This window comes from Numida meleagris, chromosome 20 (assembly GCF_002078875.1).
Source record: "Numida meleagris isolate 19003 breed g44 Domestic line chromosome 20, NumMel1.0, whole genome shotgun sequence".
Classification (NCBI taxonomy): Eukaryota; Metazoa; Chordata; class Aves; order Galliformes; family Numididae; genus Numida; species Numida meleagris.
In genome coordinates, this window is record NC_034428.1 from 2529947 (window position 1) to 2550684 (window position 20738).

Consider the following 20738-nt stretch of genomic DNA (forward strand, 5'->3'; position numbering starts at 1 on the left):
TGTTGTTTGCAGAGTATTTTACAGACTTGTTTTACCCATATTACACGCATATATAACTGCACCTCTGAGCATTGCTTCTGCCAGCAAACTGATCTGCATCACCAATCAATGGCACACGCTAATGAGCCATCAAACACTGGGGATGTTCACCTCAAGTAGGGAAACCCTTCTCGTTAGGGATGTAAAGACAAGGAAAGTAGAATGGAAGGATTCAGAGAGAAATAGTGCAGAAGAATAGCTTTTAATGTGAATAATGTAGCAGGATTGTTTTATATCAACTTAAGCATTTCTACAATAGCTGTGTCTGTGTAGATTAAAAACATAAGTACTGGACTGACCTTGTTCATCTTAGGATGCATGGTCATTTCTCTGTTTGAGGTGCTGTAACCATTCCAGTTTTCTTCCTTTTGAAGGAGTCTGGGTGTCCACTGCTCCAAAGTCCGATCTCTCACGCTGGACTCATGGGAGCCAGAGTTACTGAAAGTGAGTGGCTTTTAACACCAGAATCTGGAAAATGGTGGGCAGGGAGGGCAGTCGTACCTGGTAGCAGAAGCAACTCCTCACCTGAGTATATTACTCACTCCTGGTTGTATTGCAGCTGATGTGCGAGCTGGGGAACAGCACCATGAATCAGATCTATGAGGCACAGTGTGAAGAACTGGGGCTCAAGAAACCAACAGCGGGGAGCTCCAGGTGAGTCTGAGTGCATGCACTGCTTCTTCCAGCACTGGGGAGAGTTACACATCCACACTGACCCTCAGCTCTACCCTGAGCAATGTGGAAAGCCAGGCAGTGGGGCTGGCATTCAGTGAGGGCCCAAACTGGCTTGGGTCATCCCCTTCCACTCTCAGCGCTCCTCAGTTTTGCTTTGAAATAGGAAATATTTTTAGGTTTGAGAAACTCTGCCTTTTTCATCCAGGCCTCGATGGTTTTTCGGGCTGCAAGCCAGGTTGAGAAGCTGACCCAGAGCAGCCTCATCTCCTCGTGGCTGTTAGCTCTAGGTGAACGGTGTGACCCTGCACAGAGCTTTACGCTGTCCTTCTCTTAGGCAGGACAAGGAAGCCTGGATCAAGGTGAAATACGTGGAGAAGAAATTCCTGAAGAAGCTACCAAGCGGGGAGGCTCTGGCAGAGAACGAGCGGAAACCTCGGCGCTGGTGCGTGAAGAAGTGCCAGAGGCACAACAGCACCACGAAAGCACCCACAGCTCGGAGAAAGTACCGCCACGAAGCAGGCAACGCGTCGCCAGCCATGCTATCCTCAGGTGGGAACCTCCCAGCTTAAGAAGGGCTCCGACTGCTCACAATGCTCTAGAACGACTTGCTCTGCAGTGTTACCAGCAGCTGTGGCCTGCTCCTTGTGTTTTGATGGGGTGTGTGGGTATGGTTACGGCACCGAACGCATCTGAGACGCGCAGAGCTCAGCGTGTTTAATTACGGCTGTGGAACTGTTGGGTTTGTTCGTCTGCGTGTTATTAACCACGCATTGCCAAATCTCTCTAAAACAGCAGCCACGCTGGAGAGGAAGTTCCGTCGAGATTCCCTCTTTTGCCCTGATGAACTGGACTCACTCTTCTCCTACTTCGACACTGGTGCTGGCTCTGGCCCACGCAGTAAGTACAAAGAAAGAACGAACGTATCCCTGCTTCTGGCACGCTTTACCTCCCCTCTTGTAAGGCATGTGCATTGCACCAGACTTAAGGCAAGGTATTGGCCTCACTGGAGAGGCAGTCAGCTGGCCAAATCACAAACATCTTGGGTAAATATATGAGAAGAGTGATGGGGAATCGCTTCTAACAACTCCAACCCATCGCTCTTTTGATTGCACTTATTTCAATATCCTATCCAGTCAGTCCCTGGTGTTTGCATTCCAGTGGATGGGACTTTTTCTCCCCCACGTTTTTACTTCCAGACTATGCATTCCATCAACTTTTTTTTCTGGTTTTACTTTTGGCTTTTCTTTTTATTTTTTTTTTTCCCCGTGGTGTGTGTTTTTTTTTTTAATTTTTTTAAGCAAGTCTTAACTGCGGACAATTTTTTTTCTTTTTGTGTTTGTGACCAACTCCCCTCACATTCCGTCCACCTTCCTCTAGGTGCCAGCCACATCTCTATGCAGCATCCGCTAGCAGGTGGCCCATGGAGTGGCAGTGGCATTGGTCCCGGTGGGAGCGGTACGCCGTTCCTCCTGGACGGAGGTAAGGTGACGCTCTGGCAGCCAGCAGCAAAAGAGACACCCAAATTTAACTCGTTCCAAACCAAGCATCAGAGGCAGTTGTGTGTTTTCTTGCAGCCAAACAACAGGAGCCCATCCATGAGCTGGATGTCATAGGCTTTACTGCATTTGAGGCCAGCTTTATTCTGAATGATGGAACAGGTTGCCCAAGGAGGTTGTGGATGCCCCGTCCCTGGAGGCGTTCAAGGCCAGGCTGGACGTGGCTCTGGGCAGCCTGGTCTGGTGGTTGGCGACCCTGCACTCAGCAGGGGGGTTGAAACTCAATGATCCTTGAGGTCCTTTTCAACCCAGGCCATTCTATGATTCTACGAATGATGCGGATCAGGCTAGTGGCTGAGCATCGCTGGGATGTGTCCTCGTCCTGGCTGCACTGGCAGACAGCAGTTGGGAGTGTCTACCTTCAGAGTGAGATGCTGCGTGATGGCTTTCAGAGACTTGCTTTCTCAACTGCTGAAATTGAGAAGGGTCTAAAATGCTCGGTTCAGATTCTTTTGTGGATCAGGATGCCAGTTTCAAGAATGTCCAAGCACCACAGAAACTGGTGTGAGTCTGTATCTTCCAGAGATTATATCGCTACCAAAGGAGGACAGCCCACAGACCTCTTTGTTCAGTGTCCTCGCAGTTGATTCTCAGTAATTCTCTTCTGGATCAGTCAGTGAACATCACAGTCCTAAGCTTGAGCTCCTACGGAGCGCTGAATGAAGCCTAGTAGCAGTGGTTGTCAGTGTGGCACAAGTGAAACAGTACAGAGCAACTGCAGTGCAAGGGGCCACGTCTGCACATAGATCTGTTAGCTGTCTTCTTCTTTGTTATCCCCCTTGGTTGGGGAAGCACTACTTGTGAGCTGTGACTTCAGGAGCATTTATTCAGACACTCTTCTTGATTTAGTACCTAGATGTAGCTGCTTCAAAGGTTTCTGTGGGCAGCCCTGAGGTTGAGATTTCTTGCTCTGCTTTGGTTTTCAAGGCTCTTCAGTTCTTGCAGACTTCTTACTCTTTGCCATGACTACTCAGCTCATGTTTTTGAAACGCTTTGCCAGCTCCAGCCTGGCTTACTTTTCTTTCTAATCACAGCAACTTGAGCATAGGTACATGTAAATCCTGGGCACTTAACATCTTGGGTTCTGGGATGAATTAAAGATAGGTGCCCCCAACCCTGACAGTCACTGGCAAGCTAAATGCAGCATGCAGAACCCAGCCAGCATTTGTAAGGAGGAGGGCAAAGGTGATGTCCCATCCCTGTTCTGCAGAGGCAGTTCCTCCACTGATTCTTCCTTCCCTTCATTCATTCTCTTGACTGCTTTTGGATCTGAGTTGGAGAAGGTATAAAGTTGCTGAGCCACTGGCACGCTGCGTGTCCTTGGACAAGTTGCCTCTTCTCTTTGTGACACCACTTATTGCGGGTAATCAGCTGCCTTATAGCTTTCACCAGTCAAGCAGGGAAGGTGTGAAGCTCTGTGAGGAGACAGAGGGTGAAAGAGCCAACAGAAAACACCTTAAGAGATTAGTTTGAGATGCACTCTGCTGACATTGTTTGGCCCAGCCATGGTCAGTAATCAAGAGCAATGGATTGGCAAATGCCCCAGTGACAACTGAAAAGCTCTGGAGAAAGCACAGAGTGAAACTGATATTATTAACAGTGAAAGCAGAGGGGTGTCCTTATTTACTTACGACACTGTGTAACCTGCTGCAAAGTTGTCTCTGCTGCTGCTCTGCTCCAGTCTACGTCACAGCGTCCCTCATGGATTGCAGCAAGTGCTGTCCTCAACAGTCCAGAGTGCCATGGCAATGCTGGAGCATCCCTGCATGAAGGGCAGCGTGGGGACATGGACACCATAAGGCTTTGCAGATTTTCCTTGGGCAGTTTTACTGAGTGGGGCTAAATGGGGTAGCAGTCCCCCTCTCCCTTGCCAGCAGTGCCTGGTGCAATGTGTTTGTGACGCTCTGCAACGCCCTTTTCCCTCGTGGTCTCAGCTTTGACTGGTACTGGAGTGCCTGGGTATTAAAATGGCCTTGGTTTTTCTTCTGTTGGCCCTGCAGGTCTGAGCAGTGACAGCGGACTTGGAGGAAGCACAGATGGCAGCACTGATATCCTGGTGTTTGGCTCTGTGGTGGACAGCGTGACAGAGGAAGGTGGGTGTCACACACAGGCTGGTGATGGAAGTAGGGTGAGGGGAGCAGCTAGAGGTGAGGAAGGAGGAATTGTCACGATTATTTGGTGCCAAAACCAGCAGGGGAACGTAGCAAACTGGAAATGCCAAGCGTTTGGGTCACATCTCTCCATGTCTTTCCTGCCCTTCAGAGTGTGAGGTGTCAGAGGAGTCAAGTGGCGAAGCAGAGATTGAACAGGAGGCATCAGATCTGGAGGACCTGAGGGAGCTGCATCCCGGCCTGTTGATCTACAAGGCAGCACAGGCCCGAAACCTGCCACTCATGGCAGAAGCCCTGGCACATGGTGCTGAGGTCAACTGGGTGAATGATGAAGACGAAAACAAAACTCCTCTGGTTCAAGCTGTGATGGGGGTACGTTGTGCTAGTGGTTGGGAGGCCGTGTTTGGAGATGTGAGGTCTTGGCTCCAGTTTGGAGTTCTCTGACCATGAGCGACGTGCAGTGAGGTGTGCGCTCGTCCACCCACTCAGTACTGCTGGCAGAATTTATTTAGAAATTCCACTTTTCCTTGCCAGGGCTCCTTGATAGCCTGTGAATTCCTGCTGCAGAATGGGGCAGACGTTAACCAAAAAGATAGCAGAGGCCGGGCTCCCTTGCATCATGCCACGTATCTGGGACATACTGGGTGAGTCCTCAGCACACTGCTCTGATTTGCTCCAGCACCCTGGGGTGGGCAGAGGAGCTGGGCTTTGGGTGGATTTCCCACCCTAGCGGTGGTTGAGAGGGGAATCTGCCCTGGGAAGGTGAGATTTCTGTTGATGGTCTTTCCTTTCTGTTGTGCAGCCAGGTCTGCTTGTTCCTCAAGCGAGGGGCAAACCAGCACGCGGTGGACAGTGACGGGCAGGACCCGCTCAGCATTGCAGTCCAGGCAGCCAATGCAGACATCGTTACCTTGTAAGTGCAGCCCAGCCTTCCCTGTAGGTGGAAACGCTGCCTGTAAATAACCAGCAGGAAGAAGCAACTAAACGTTTCTCCCTTGGCTTTCTCTGTTTCACTCTAGGCTGCGGCTGGCTCGAATGAATGAGGAAATGAGAGAAGCAGAGGGCCCCTTTGGACAACCAGGTCAATATCCCAGCAACAGCCCCACTGAGCTCCAGTACAAGAAGTGTATACAGGAGTTCATCAGCCTTAATATAGATGAGTGTTAGTGACAACTCCCCCACCTCCCCTTTGCTGTCTTGAAGTGGGGCTGGATTTCTGGAAGCCCCAAGAGCCCCATCCTTGGTATATTGGTGTTTCTTGCAGATTGGTCTGTTTTTGATGCCTGAGCATTTGGGTTGAAATGCACGCAGGAAGGAATGGGGTCTTTCCTCTTAGTGTGAAGTTCTCATACTTGACTACTGGATGGTTGATTTTTGTGTAGGAGACTCTTGGGGCATAACCACAGACCATGACGTGTGGATTTGAGTGTGTGAAAAGTATGGGAGATGAGTTTAGCATTAAATAAACATTAAAAAAAAAAAACCCACAAAACAAACAAGAAAAAAAAAAAAAAAGAAAGAAGGAAGGAAAGGAAACCCTCTATCACCAGGAGAAGCCCACCAACAATATGATCAGACGAACCTGTCATGCCTCTCCTTCAGTGCAGTCACCGTGCACTGAATTCTTGTCTGAACAACTTGTTTGGAAGGGATTCTGATGGGGAGCCCTCTCCTGGCAGTGTGCCCAGCAGCCTGCTTGCTCCTGGGAGTCTGCAGCATCTGCGAGCTGCTGGGGCCAGTTCAGAAAACTCAGATGCGACCTCTGAGTTGGAAACATGCTGTATCTTGGGGTAGATACTTTGCTCCAGAAGGCAAAACAGAAGGGGTAGAATTGAGAGCGCTGGCTGCCCACCTTACTTGCTCTCAGGACTATTACTAGCCACGCTCCCCTTTTTTTTTTTTTTGGCCTTGGTGGTTAGCTGGTCAAAGCCATAGCTCACCTGCTTCCTGGGCCAAGGTGCAGTCTGCACAGTGGTGTGGAAGCAGCACTGCTAATCTTTTGAGGCTGGGAGAAGCTTGTCGCTGGCGATGGGCTTTTGTGTCAGGGAAGAAAAGCCAAGTCCAACTCCCAGTGCCAAAACGGCCGGCTGCACGATGCCGCTTGGTTTGGTTTGTTTCCTAGTCACCAGATTACTGACTTTGCATCTCTGTGAAGGAGACTTCTACCTGCATGTGTATCCCTCTGTGCTCACCCCGCATGCTGAAGCATGTGAGTAAGGGCATCTCAGCAGCTGGCCCAGGGACTTAAGAGTTTCCCAGTTCCAGTGGCCGGCACAATCTTCTTTTGGTTTCTTTCCTTTCTGGTGTTATTCTTTGCTGGAGTGGGGGGAATGTGTTTTGGCTCGGAGCACTTTGTTGCTAACGTTTATGGTCTGTGTTACGGGGACCATGCTGCATTAGCTGTGCGGAGGTGCTGCTGCATGTGGTGCTGCCTCAGGTGGGCGTACAGAACACGTGTACCACTAGCAGATTGTCCTCTGGCTGGGAATTTGGATGCCAAGCTGAGATGTGCTCCTGTAAGAGCCACTTCAGCATGCCCTCAAACTGCTGTAGACATCAGTGTGTTTCAGGACTTGTGGGTGGCAACCCACAATTGATATTTAGCCTGCCTGGGCACCTAGGCTGCTAGGTGTTGGGCCATAGTGCCTTACAGATAGAGCTGGGATCCTGAGGGGGTCAGGATCTCATGAGGAACACAAACTACCAGGCAGAGTTCCCCATCCTCCTGCATTACATCAGCAGTGATACACAATCACGCTATTTCTCATCCGATACCTTTGACTTCTTTCCTTTCTTTGTAAACTGGCTGCTGTCTTGCCGCAGCCCTTGGTGGGTTCAGTCCTTCCAGGTTTGTTTCTACGGGCGTAGGTCTGTCCTCAGATAGGAGAACAACCAGCTCTTCATATGAGACAGTGCCCTCAGAGACTGAACCAGCTGCACTTCGAGTCCACCCATTTGTCTGAAGGTGGAAAAATCAAGAGGCTCAGGCTCTGGTAGTTGTCTTCTCAGCTCAAGGGAGAGTCCCTGCTTCCTTAGGAAAGTGTTGCCCCACGTTCTGCTTCAGACAGACCACAGTTTTCTGTCTGTGTGATCTGTGGCTTGAAGTTCGTCTTTCTCTTGGGGCTTTCTCATTCCTGTTCCCTTTGGAGCTGTCAGGTGCCCGGTGCCGCAGCCCCAGCTGTGTTGTGAACCTGAAATAGTCCTAGTGAACACGCTGAGCCTGCTGCAGAGTGGCGGCAAGGGGGAATCTGACCCCAGGGCCTTTCTTCCTTCCCTATATAACAAAATTCATGAGCTTAGCCCCATCTGCTTCCATCACTCCACCAGGGGACCCGGTGCTTTGCACTCAGCCCACTGCTGCTGGATTTGGTCCCCACTGGACACCTTCCTTGTGAGCTGAGCCTGCCCGCTCTGCAGCCAGCCTTCAGCAGGACTGTGCCCCACCAGTGCTTGAATGCTCAGAGCAGGACAGGAACCAGCCAAGAACTGGCTTTGCCGCCTGGGTTAGGAACTGAGAGACCTTCTATAATGAATTCTCTTTGATGATCCCATCCCATCTTATGCTGATCCGTGTCAGTTTAGATGTTGGAGCTGACGTGGTCTCCCCAAGTCGTGCTCTTTTCTTGAAGGGGAAGACCACACTGCATCAAAGCTGGCATCTTTCAGGGTACTTCAGAGATGGTAAAAGCAGAATCCACGTTTCACCACCACCACGGTCCTGCTGTGTTAATGAATTCCAGCACGGTTATCATCTAGCGATGTCTTTCACATGCACAACAACCTAAAAACACCCCAATTGGTTTTCCAGCTTTTTATGAAAAGATAGAAATAGGACTGACCTTTCTGTAAGCCGACGAGGACTGGAGATGTGGCTTCCATTTTTGGGTCATTTTATTTCACAGTCAGCATTAGTGACTCGTAAGAACAACACAAAAATCATGTACAGGTCCAATGAAGCTCAGACTCACTGCTGAAGTACATGAAGTGAAAGCATATGTAAATACTGGTGCAAAAAGCAGTGTCTTGCAAGACAATTTATTTAACATGTATTGGTACTTTTATTTAGATTCAATGTATAAAGCGACTTTGTGCACTTTTCCTACATACAGTATTTGGGGGTTTTATGTTCTTTTGTTATGGGTTTTGTGCTGTCTTTTTTTTAATCGGTGAAATTGTTAAGTATTTAATTTATTATTGATGTGCCCAGAGGACTAGTGCAATTTTTATTCAATACAGTTTGTCTGTATTTAATGTCAGGATTTTTTTTTTTGTAGCAGTGTTAGGGAATATTTTTCAAATCCTGCCTTTTTTTCCCTGCCCTTTTCCTTTCTCTTCCCCCCCCCCCCCCCCCTTTCTCTTCTATTTTCATTATACAGATAGTGAGGCATTAAATGCCTCTAGTTTGTAATATAATCAAACACTTTAGTACGTCCTGCGGTTTCTAAAACAAAAAAATGGTTCTCCAGGAAAATAATGTTAAGGAGGCACTTCTCAATGTTTTCTGTGTTTATTTGATTTCTTGGGTTGGGGTGGGTGTGTGTGTGTGTGTGTGCGCGCGCGTGCCTAGATGCTTGGAGTGGGGAAGTTGTACAAAAAGTTTGTTTTCAGCAAAATAAATGGCCAAGCAGGCTCCAGGGAAGGTCAGACATGAACACTCCTTTTCTTTAAATTCAAGTACAGCTGTATTTGTGTTGTACAATCACATTTGAAAGATTTAATGCCAAAAACTACTCTTCTCGTTCTTCCTTTAATCTCAAAGAGTGCATTTGGCATCTCTGTGACAGTAACTTGCGCCCACACTTAACATGAGAAGCTTTGCCTTTGTCTAGAAAGCAACATGCCAGGCGTTCTCCAAACACAAATGGACCAAAACCTGCAGATTCTGTCATCTCCTGTGTTTTTAAGAGCTGCATGAATATTTATATACCTGTACCAGCTTTTGAGTTGACCCAAACCCTATAACCAGGTGCCTGGAATTATAGCCTAGGTTTCAATCTTAGGGCGCTGGCACATCTCTGATTCCACATGGGACAACTTCAAGTTGCTGGCAAGTTGAAATGATCCCCCCCCCCTGTGATCCCTCTCCAGGTGTCATCTGGGCTTGCCTCAGGTGTTTTTGATATCGTGGTCTTTGCAATGTGCAATTCCTTCAAGCAGTCTCAAGGCAAAACGTGGAACTGATGTTCCTAAAGAGAAAAAAAGATTTGGCAAGCTGAGACTGCCATCAGCATAAAATAGATGAGTAACATCTCAGAGTAGCCCACGGGGCTGTGATTATGCAAAAGTACAACAGGACCTCCTAAAGAAATGCACTGATATGTGGCTGGCCAGTGGCCTAACGCAGCTGTCAGCTCCAGGCTGCTGCTGGCCGCCCTTGTCCCACCTCTCGCTCACTGCCCGAGCATTATTGCTTTCAACCAAAGACAAACCAGAATGAACGGATTCAATGTGATATTAAACCACAGGTTTGCTGATGACAAACGTCGGTGTGCGTGCGTGAGAGAGCATTTGGTGCTGTTATGCGGAGAAGAGGCGGGGAAGGAGGAACCGAGCAGGAGGAAGGAGAGTGGGAGTTTGAAACAACGCTTTTTTTCTTTGAGATTCCAAAATATAGAGTGCTGTTTCCATAGGAATGTGATTCATATCGCAGTCTGCCCGCTGGTTCCTCCGCCTTGTAGGGAACGTGGGCTGGGATGCAGCGCTCCAGAGCTGTACGCCCAGGCCTGCGTTAGCGGGAAGACAGAATGGCTACGGGGGGGAGGGAGCGAGGGGCAGAGGTGGGGTTAGGAGCACAGGAGCGTTGGTGTGGATTCCTCATCCTGGAGTAAGGCAGCCCTGGAGGTGGGCGAGCTCAGCCAGCTTCTTGGTGGCCAAAGCTCCGCACCTTCCGAGCTGAAACCTTCAGCCGCTCTGCGCCGGGGCTGGCACCTGCTGTAAATACGCGTCACCTATGAACCTCCCTCACTTGCCTGCTTCCAGTACCACTTTGGACCACGTTTTTTAATCCCCCCTCCCCCCCCAGTTCCTCTACACAGCCTGTAACGATGGAACCAGATATTCTGTACGTTATTATCTTTGTACAATTTTAAAGCCGTTGCTGTGGTGTCTGCCTTTTTTTTCCTCCTTTCTCTTCTATCGTCTCTTGAAACACTGTTAATAAAAACCTAGATGAACTCCTCCCCTTCTTTTTTCTCTGGCTTGATTTATTTAACTGGGTTTTCTTGCCTTGTTGCCTGCATTAACTGGATCTGGAACGCTGCCTGTCCAATTTTAACCTGTTTTACTTTTCCTGCAACCCACAGCTTCCACTTGTTGTCAGTGAAGTGAATGCCACGTAACCGCTGTACCCTCTGGGCATGTCCGTGCTCCCAGAGCTCCTCAGCGTGAAAAGCCGAAAGCCTTAAACCCTAAAAAGAGTAAGAATTTTAAACCCTAAAAAAGCCTGAAAACCCGAACCCCTCTCTCCACTCCCATTATGGCTGACTCAACTCGATAACGCCACGCCCAAGATGGCCGACCGGAAGTAGGGACAGCCACGCCCAACATGGCCGACCGGAAATCCGGCGGCGCGGGAGCTCCCAGCATGCCTCGCGGCACCCCCCCCCCCCCCCCCCCCCCCCAGCGCCCGCTGAAGTGGGCAGCGCCTGCAGTACCTCGCTGCGTCCAGCAGGGGGCAGCAGAGGGGGCGGGAGGACCTGAGGCCACGCATGCAAGGACCCGAAGTCCCCAGGTTGCTCCAGGACACGCTGGAGGCTTCCAGTGATCCTCACAGCACCCCCTGAGCTACTCATGAAGGGCAGGGGACAGCAACGTACACCCAGAGCTTGTCTGCGTTCACTAGGGTGCACTCGAGCACTCCCAGGATGCCCCCGTTGTACCCCGGAGCACCCTAGAGTACTCCCAGAGCTCCTCAGTGTGATCCCAGAACGGCCTCAAGGCATCCCAGGACCCCCCAGTGCACTTTGGGGCACCCCAGTGACCTCCCAGTGCTCTTCGGTGTGCCCTGAGGTACCCTAAAAGCCCCCAAGGATCCCTCAGTGTACTCTAGGGCATCCCAGCGTGCTCCCAGACCTCATCAGTGTGCTTTGGGATGCCCTAGATGCTTCTTGGTGTGCCCTGATGGCCTGCCAGGACCCTGCAGTGCCTGCTTTTTTGTTGGGTTTCTGTGACGCTGCCTCGTGGTAGTGTGATTTCAGGATGGGATAGAGGTGTCAGCTCTCATCACCCCTCAGCTCATGTCTCTTCAGAGCACCCGACCGGTTGTGCTCTGTTACAAGCTCTGCTGATGGCTGCCCTGTGCAAGGAGCCCCCGTGCTCAACGGGAACTCTCAGCATCCTGCACCCAGATCTCCCATTGCCACATATCGCAGAGCTATTAAGCACTCATGCTGTGTGCCCACAGCCGTGCAGCTCTCAGCTGTGGGTCTGCCCTCCCGGTTGCTCCCCAGGACAAGCAGAGGGCTCAGGGCATCTGTGAGAGCCTCGAGGCAGCTGCACCTCTGCAGCTGAATACCTGGGATCCTTCCCTTATCTCTTCCCCTATGGCTACGTGGGTTCATCTTCAGGTGAAAACGAGCTCAGTCTGTGGCAGAAGTTGTCCTGGAACACCGAGCAGTGAACGTACAGCACAGAGGGGATGCGGGTGCCCAATTATCTCTGGAATTACAGCGTAACTCTGAAACCTTTCCTGCGCCGAGGGAGGTTCTGTCCCAGAGCGGCGGCCGAACCCTTTGCCTTCAGCCGTGCCGTGAGCCGGGCCCTAACAGGGCAGGTAGCTCAGGGGTGACATCACAGCTCCGAGGGATGACCCTAACGAAGAATCTGTATGGCTGATTGCTCAACTGCAGCAGACAATGGGAATGTTCTGTAATACAGAGGCGGCTGCTAATCTGACAACTGGCCCACGCCCTCGGAGAAGGTTGCTCCAAGCTGTCTTCGGGCTGGAGGCTGCTGCTCGTGCTTCTGCTACCTCCGAACCATTGTTCGGTTCTACTAAGGGTAGCATAAGCAGACAGGAAGCAGATTCTCCTCCCACTGTGAACCCCACAGCCTTGGCTGTGCTTACAGCCTTACAGCTCATCGCCCTTCCTTCCCACGTGCACACCGTGTGCAGCTCCCTCCTGCCTTGCAACACCGCTTGCTCTGTGTCTGCACGTGCACAGCCCGAAGCACACACCCCTGCTGACAGATCCCTGCCCTGAGTTGTTGCCACAACCCTCGTGCTCCAAGGCTGACGTCCAGGCAACGCAATCCCATGCCCTGTTCTCCCTTGCCCCAGTCTGACTTTTCCAGAGCCCAAAATTAGAAGGAACCATTCGTTTCCCTTCCAGTGACTCTACGGGAATAAAACCAAATATCAACCAGAAGCAAGACAAAATCAAACTCAATTTGCAGCTGTGGTCCGTGTTCAGAGCGTTTTATTATTACAAAAATAAGTTAGAAAACAAAGCTCAGCTATTTCTTCACAGTTCTTCTGCAGAAAGTCATCACACTGCCGACATTGTCATCAAAAATAAATACGTTATTTTATGTACACATAAGTTACTGTCAAATATTAACATTAAAACATCTCTACAAATGGGCTGCACTAAAAATGCAGCGCTGTTTTAACCTCAATAACTCCAAAGCGTCTTCTGTGGCAGAAAAATTGCTCGGTCCCATTTCTTCTCATTCCTCTCCTTTGAGACAGCGAGTCCCACTTGAAATAACCCGGGCTGAAGCATTCTGTGCGTGGCCCTCTATGTGCAACAGAGGTAAGCTAAGGACAGGGCTGCGATCGGAGCAGCTCATGGCAAATTGTCATCTCTGACCATGGGGAGCACGCACTCCTTTCCCCTCGGTGGACGTCCACCCATTGGTGTTAGGCTGACTTTTCTCTCAAGTATATCTGTGAAATGCAGATGGGCCTGTCTGACACCACAGGCTGGTTTCCTTGCAAGGGTTTGGAAGTTAAAAGCTGTGAGTAGGCTTTTAGGAGGCCAGGAGGACTGCATACAGTTCTCTCCTCCCTGGGTACTCGTTAGGAACAGAAGGACATTGCGTGAAGCCTGTACTCAGGATGCAGCCCTTCTGATGGCTCTGTGCCACACACACGTTCTTAGTGACTTAGTTCTCCTCCCGAAGTGCTGTCCTTCATGTACCTAAACCCATTCAGCACCACATCTGGGCAGCGCTCTGGTATTGCCTTGCTGGAGAGCGGGGCAGGATGTGGGTCACTGCTGTTGGCTGCGGCCATAGGTGCTCCTGAAGGATGGCCATGGGCAGGAGCAGCGCCTTTTCCAGCCTCCTGCACTACACGGTAGCTTTCTAGGGTCAGGCTCACACTGGGGATGGAGGGCGTGCGAGCTACTTTTAGTGTCTTTGACCTGAACCTTTGGTAGCAGAAGAGGAGAGACAGCACCAACGTATCTATGAGCAGCTCTAACATTTCAACTACAGACAGCACTGAGGACCCAAACCAGAGACTCCATTGGCTTCCCATGCTGGACAGAAGCAGATTATCCTGTGGAACGAAACAAAGGATTACGTTTACCAAGCACGAAATCATTGCATGTTACCAGCAGGTCAGTTAGCTGTTCGTCATCTGGGGACTAATTGCATGTGTCTGTGTAAACTATGGCATTTAGAAGCCGATCCCTCAGGAAGAATAATTCCAGCCCACCCTGGGGCCTGGAAGTAGTCCTCCCTCTGACCACACACAGCACACTGTCATTAAAGAGAACTGATCTAGAGCAACCTTACCGAGAGCAAAGGAGACTCGTTTAGTGACTGGTAGTTCAGCTGCTTGTAGTAGATGGTCACCTTGGCAATGTCCTTCCTGCATGGGAGAAAAGGAGCAGTCAGAGAGGTGCCCACACATCCTATACCTGGAGGAAGGCACTGCTGGCCTTCTCGTCTTGATTTTACATGCCATTCACTCAAGTTCTCCTCCTAAGTGTGTTTAACACGAGCTTGGAAAATTAAGTTAGAAAAAGGCTACAGAAGTACAGTGTCCTGAGGAAAGATGAGATGGTTATTGCATGACCCTGTACATTTTTCTCTTGCCCTCCATTTCTAGTGTAACATTTACAAAGACAAAGTCAAGCCATAGTTTAAGAGCTGTTTTTTTTCTCAGTTACTAACCTGTTGCTTGTAGAGTTATATCCATTCTGATGTCTTAGAGCTTGGCGGATCCAGTCCTGCAGCAGATACATGCATGTTACTGACAATCCCATCTTCTGAGTTTCATTATGTTTAATATCTGATAAATTTCATCTCTTGACTCACAGAGCTTCCATTGCAGGACCTCACATACAGTGACGTGTGAGTTACTACACCATAACACCCACTGGAAGCAGAAAGTTATTAATGCCATTTTGTAGGTGGGAACTCAGGCAGTGACGTGCATTGTTTTGGGTCACAAGGAGGTTTGGATTTAGAGCTGGAACAGAATGTGCCTCTCCAGAATCTCAGTCTGGCATCTCAGCTATGGAGTCCTTCCCCTGTGCTCAGGTTTGGGACCAATTTACTTTGTTTGCCTCTTTCGTTGCTGTTGCCCGAGTCTTTGTTTTCATTCTTAATGTTCCCACAGCTACATGGATACAGTTCCACCTCTAACCCCGCAGCTGTCTGTATGGACTACCTGAGACTTTTCTGATGGCCATTTGGCTGTCCCAGCAGACACCCTGTACAGCGACTCCCTGTTAGGACAAAAATGGAGACTACAATCACTATGACTCTTGGCATAGTGTTGAGAAGCAAGACACATCCCTGCTCATTGCAGGGGAGTTGGACTAGACGACCTTTAAGGGTCCCTTCCAACTCAAACCATTCCGTGATTCGATGATACTTTGCTTTAAAGGTATTTCTTTCCATTTTGAAAGCTGGAATTGATTGCATTCTACTTCCGTGACCTACCTGCAAGGCTTGGGGCACTGGTCAAAGCAATTCAGGTGGTGGTTCCTGAGCCTGCTGTACAGCTGGTAAAAGCAGTGGCCTGGTGGGAGAGATGAGAGAGACGCACTCAGGGAATGGAAGGCGAGCAAACAGAACGCTCCCCAAACCTCTGCCCCCTCTTGGCCATCCAAAGCACACAGCATCCTCTCAGAGAGACCCTCAGTCTCCCTTTGCAATGGCTGCAATGTCCTCAAGAACGTGGTGATGCTTGATAGCATCACGATTTTTCATGCTCTAACTTGATATCTGTGCAAACACGCAGACAGACAGACTGGATGGATTCAGTGATGTGAGCAAACTGAAGCACAAAACAGAAGGGCAGCGATCTAAGGAGGCACACGTACAGCCAATGTCTGCTCTAGGAAGGTACTCCCTGCTGAGGAGGACAGGACAGCATGTTTTCCTTACCCCACGCAGGCTGCTTGTTGTAGTTGCAGTACTCAGCACCAGGAGGCAGTGGGTAGTAGTAATAACCGCAGCCACATTTTCGAACCATTATGTGCTGAAAGCAGGAATGCAGACAAGCCTGGGGAAAAAAAAAAAAAAATGAGGCACAAAAGAATGGACAGGCTGTCAGTTCTCCAGGGCTCAGATCTCCAATAGGAGCCCTCTGGAGAGCAAGGTATGAATTGTTTGCCAAATACGTAGGGACCTTGGCTGGCCACAATGGCAATACCTGCAGGGTGTAGGAGTTGTAGAGGAGTTTGACATTCACGTCGCTGCCGTCCGTTGTGCATTTCCCATAATTGCCACCCAGGCGATTCACCTTGTCCTGTGGACACAGAAGAAAGGCCTGAGTGATTAGCAGCTTTAATTGATGGCCCTAGCCATCGCCATCTATGGATGGAGCACCACGTAGAGGCCAGGAAGGACAGAATTATATGTATGCTTTGCTAACAGAACACAGAGTTCAGCCCCCCCATAGGTTTCTGCCATCAGAAGGAAAAGACTGCTCTCAAGCCAGCATCCAACCTGCTGGATGCCGATGGTGGTGGCGATGCCTGGTCGGATGTCAAAGCCTTCGTGCTCAAGGAATGGTGTCTGGTTGTGGTTGTGTATCATCACTTTCACACCAGCTACTGTAGACAGGAGTGGGATGTGATCCTTCTGCTCCGCTCTCAGGATAAGGGAAAGTCCTGCAAGACAAAAGTAGAGGGAGGCTTAACACCACTTATCTGGGGTCAAAATAGGAATGTCATCGTGTCTTGAATTCTCAGCACTGATGGAACTGCTCTCCTAGCTCTCAGAAGAGGCACTGGTGTTCCTTAGACACCGGGGGAATGGTCAGGAAGCTGCTGCACGTCTTCTTCCCACCCTTTGCCAAATAACATACCGTAAGGAATTCCTGGCTTTGTTGCTGTCCAAAAGGAGTCTGTTCCCTTGCTGTTAAAAGTATAGCAGCTTCCAAAGACTGGGTGGTGAAAGTGAACATAGTCACTGAAACAAAGAGAGATTCCAATCAGCTTTGCAATATGTCAGCTGTAGGCTTAGTTTCAGTCTCCCAAGTCCTCGAGTTTTGCTGAAATCCCCATCAGCATCTGAGGCAGCAGCATACCTGGGCCTGCAGGGCTCCCCGTCGTACTGACAGGAGTAGACCATGTCTTCTATCTTCTCCTCGTGGTCAGAAATGTTGATTATAACTGGCTGCTGGGACATGATGTTCATGTAGTGAAACCTGTACCACTCAAGAATTGCATCCATCCCAGATGAATAGGTCTTGTAGAAGCAATTCCCACCTGTGGCATTGCACTGGGAGAGAAGAAGAGAGGAAGGCGTTCAGCACAGCCATGATCCTATGATGCCATGATTCTCTCCTTGCTCAGGTAGAGTGTGATGGGGCCCTTGCTCCATGGAGACAGGTTCACATCTCCAAGAGGACCCACACTTACCAGTCTGAAGCCCACGAGAGACTGTCTCTTTCCCGTCCTATTATTGAGCTCAGTTGTTCTTATCAGAGAGAAGTTTTGGCTCAGCTTGAAGCTGGATCTGTTGTGGTTGCCTGTGCTTGGCAAGTCTCTCATGTGGATGCTCTTCTCGTTGACGTGGAATAAGCTGGCAGACGTGTTGATGCCATATAGAAAGGTAACAGATTGCTCTGCCATGCGATCCAATTGAACCAAGTGCTCACTAACCAGATCAAATCTGTGAGGACGAGAGATATCGGCTCGTTGTGAATATCCATGTATCTCTGAGGCAAACCAGCTGCACAAACAGGCCTTCCTGTCAGCCAATTAGAAAATCATTCTGAGGAAATTACATAATTCCCTCGCAATGTAATTTAAAGCCTCTTGATAAGTCGCCACAACGGTAGGAGCCGTGTTTGGCGAGCACAGTCATGCAGACTTTCAATGGAAGTTTTGTTGCTTCCTTAAAGCCGTTTGTCTGAACAAAAGAGCAGGCAGAATCTTAGCATGCCTCACTCCAGCGAGCTGTGATCGAGCTATGGACAAATGCAAGCAGAAGCTGGGTGTTTCGGGGAAAGGCTATTTTTATCAGAGCACAAAATCAGGGAGCACTCGAACCAGATGGCAAGGCAGAGTCCTGATCCTGAATCTGTGCATGAGATAAACTGTTGCACAATTACAAAAAAATCTGGTCTGAAAACCAGTTTGGAAATAGAAGTGTAGAACCAAATGACAGAATGGCTTAGGTTGGAGGGGGATCAATGAGCTCCAACCACCAGATCAGGCTGCCCAGGGCCCCATCCAACCTGGCCTCGAGCAACAGTCCCTCTCCATCTCATGAGCTCTTCCTACAGCCCACCCAAATCATGGCAACCTCCACCGGATTCACTCAGCTGCGACCACCTCTGTGCCCTTGTAGCTAAGGACAGGGCTACAGCCCAGGGGAAGCCCGGGTTACCTGTACGGGTCCAGATTGCAGATAGTAATTGCTGGAAACATCTTGGCCTCCGAATGCATTGACATGGTCAGGACAACGGGGTAGGCCCAGTACTGGCTGAACATGAGTGCGAACTGCCAGTACAGCATGCCAAAACTGGCGAGTAAGAGCAGTGTCCAGAAAGCTGTCTTCATCTTATTGCTGCCCGAGCACACGAGGCGGATGGTGCCGTGGATGGTGGTGTTCTTACAGAAGAACTCAAACATGTCCTTGAAGGAATCGTAGAACTCTATCAAGCCTTCTTTTCTCTCTTCCTCCTCTCTTGCCGTTTCCTGCTCCATCCTTTAAGTCTCTTTCTGTTCCACAAAAAGAAAAAGGATATTCTTATTAGCTTGCCAGAAAGACCACTGCTGATCTGCGGATGCTTTCCAATGGGGTGCCAATGAGTTTGCTGTTGGCAAAAGCTGACAGCAGCAGTGAGATGGCCCGCATCCTTCTTCCCGGAGTTTGGACAGCAGTGAGCAGAAAAGAAACTGAATGTTCTGCATGCCACTGCCTGAGTGGCTTCGGGTGATCGTATCGCTCACACTATGACATCTCTGTTAGTGTGGATATGCAAAGTTAATGTGACTAATCCCCACACTGCTGAGAAGTCTCTAGCCCAAGGGATGTGCAGCTTCCTTCTTTCTAAGAATACTAAGGACCAACACTTAGTTCTGAAATGTTGTGCCGCCATTTATCAGTACTGACACGCAACAAATTCATTAATATGGGTAAATTACTGGTGGAACACGCTGGGCTGGGAAGCTTGGAACAATCTCTTAACCAGCAATATGGCTCCAACCTCATACCAGGGAATCAAAGAGTAAGTCCAACTTCAATGCGTTTGGAAGGGATGAACTGGGGTCTGTTTTGAACTTTCTCATGGTCTTGCATTCTGCAGAATGGAAGTGAATGGGATTCACATCTGCCATCCCTGAAATACACCATGAGCACACAAATACATAACCAGGAATTTGGGAAAGGAAGTGGAGAACTCCGCCACCTCAGCTGAAACCACAGAGGGAATTAATCAAACTGGGAGGCGGATTAAGCACTGCAGGTCCTGCTTAAAATGAAATGCCTTTGGGTTGCTTCTGGAGACCGCAGTAACATGAATTACTGCTATTAGAAATCCTACCACATATCTCTTACATAAACGGTTTCTTCTGAGCACCTAAACATTTTTTGTAAGGATTTATCTCTATTTTACAGAAGTGAAAAGGAAGAACAGAGACCAAACATCATCCGAGAGTGGCAAAACTGGAAATCAAAATCCTTCTCTCCTTCGTCATGGTAAGTAAACAGGCTGCTATGCTGCTCTAAATTACCCCCAAATTGTGCTGATGGAAACGTGAACATTATTTATGCTCGTGCTTTAGTCAGCATGGTCTGATGGCATCTTCCGACGTTTCAGTATCAGTTTGCACATGGGATTTATGCTGTCATGTTCAGTAAGTGGAAGTATGCCATCAAGCCCTGCAATATGTGAGTTTCCAACATGACAGCACTTTGTGAATCACCGTGACTATTACGCTATTAGGAGAAGTTTGCTGAGTGCAACACTTCGCTCCAACCTTAACTCCGAATATAATGCGCTAACAGTGTTTGAAGCCAAGAAATGAGTGCACAAATAACTAAAGCATTGTTCAAGTGAACAACCAGGGACAGTCCTCCCAGTTCTGCTGGCCCACGAAGTGTCGTGATCTCTGGTGCCTTCCCCCTCAACTCAACATCCCCACGCTGAAACATGGCTTTATCTCAAAGATTCTTGGACCAGAATGCTTCAAGTTTATCTTAGGGGTATATTTGATAGATCTTAAGGAGTTGCAAGCTGTTAAAGCAGCTTTTTCATTGTACATTCATATGTAATTCATTAAGAACAGTCCATAAGGAGTGCATAGCACTCCACAAAGGTGTACATTGGATCAACTTTATGACAAATAACTACATTATCTGACAAGGAAACCCAGCCTAGTGCCAGCTATTTTCCTCAAAGACCACAGCACATCCATGTTTGTGTTTTGAGATATCATAACAGCAATACAAAATTAACTCAAGCCCCCCTGCAACTCCTACATACTTTTGTAATTAAAATGCTTTTTCAGTTTTCTTAAAATAGCCAATTCGTAACAAGTACAGAAAGTCCAAATAGAGTGGAATATATATGTAAACAAAAAGCATGACCAAATAAAAGAAAATACGTGACAAAGACCTGAAGTGGAAGATGAGCAGTTCCACTTTCGCTACAAGAAACACTGTGCTGAAATAGTTAAACATTCATAAATCATAGAATCATAGGATGACTTGGGTTGGGAGGCACCTCAAGAATCACCAAGTTCCAACCCCCCAGACCACACAGAGCCGTAGTATTTGAGGCACTGGCTACAAAACCTCTTGGCCAGCCTAAAGGTTTCCATCTGAGTGCCAAAGGATTATCCCTGGCAAACTGGAAATGAGTCCTTAGATTACATATTTTTGATAGATAGATTCAACGTTTATGCTAAACTGCATTCAACCCTTATCTTACTCAATGCTTTCT

The 20738-nt window shown here is 48.9% G+C and overlaps 2 protein-coding genes across 2 annotated transcripts in view; one reads left to right on the forward strand and one right to left on the reverse strand.

Annotated features, from left to right (window-relative positions):
* ACAP3 (ArfGAP with coiled-coil, ankyrin repeat and PH domains 3) overlaps positions 1-10558 on the forward strand; it is a 40488-nt gene extending 29930 nt beyond the window's left edge. The window contains exons 16-25 of the mRNA XM_021374652.1: positions 414-483; positions 599-693; positions 1049-1263; positions 1507-1611; positions 2092-2193; positions 4262-4363; positions 4533-4753; positions 4916-5025; positions 5184-5294; positions 5401-10558. Coding sequence (XP_021230327.1) covers positions 414-483; positions 599-693; positions 1049-1263; positions 1507-1611; positions 2092-2193; positions 4262-4363; positions 4533-4753; positions 4916-5025; positions 5184-5294; positions 5401-5548 — 1279 coding nt within the window. The 3' untranslated portion in view covers positions 5549-10558. The remainder of the gene's footprint in view (positions 1-413; positions 484-598; positions 694-1048; positions 1264-1506; positions 1612-2091; positions 2194-4261; positions 4364-4532; positions 4754-4915; positions 5026-5183; positions 5295-5400) is intronic.
* Positions 11065-18498, reverse strand: SCNN1D (sodium channel epithelial 1 delta subunit). The gene is made up of 12 exons (XM_021374661.1): positions 18179-18498; positions 17206-17458; positions 16872-17065; positions 16650-16753; positions 16289-16452; positions 15993-16088; positions 15725-15842; positions 15278-15356; positions 15003-15060; positions 14504-14559; positions 14123-14198; positions 11065-13883 (listed from the first exon to the last, which is right to left on the reverse strand). Exons 1-12 carry the CDS (start codon positions 18496-18498, stop codon positions 13479-13481), a joined length of 1923 nt encoding a protein of 640 aa, XP_021230336.1. The 3' UTR covers positions 11065-13478.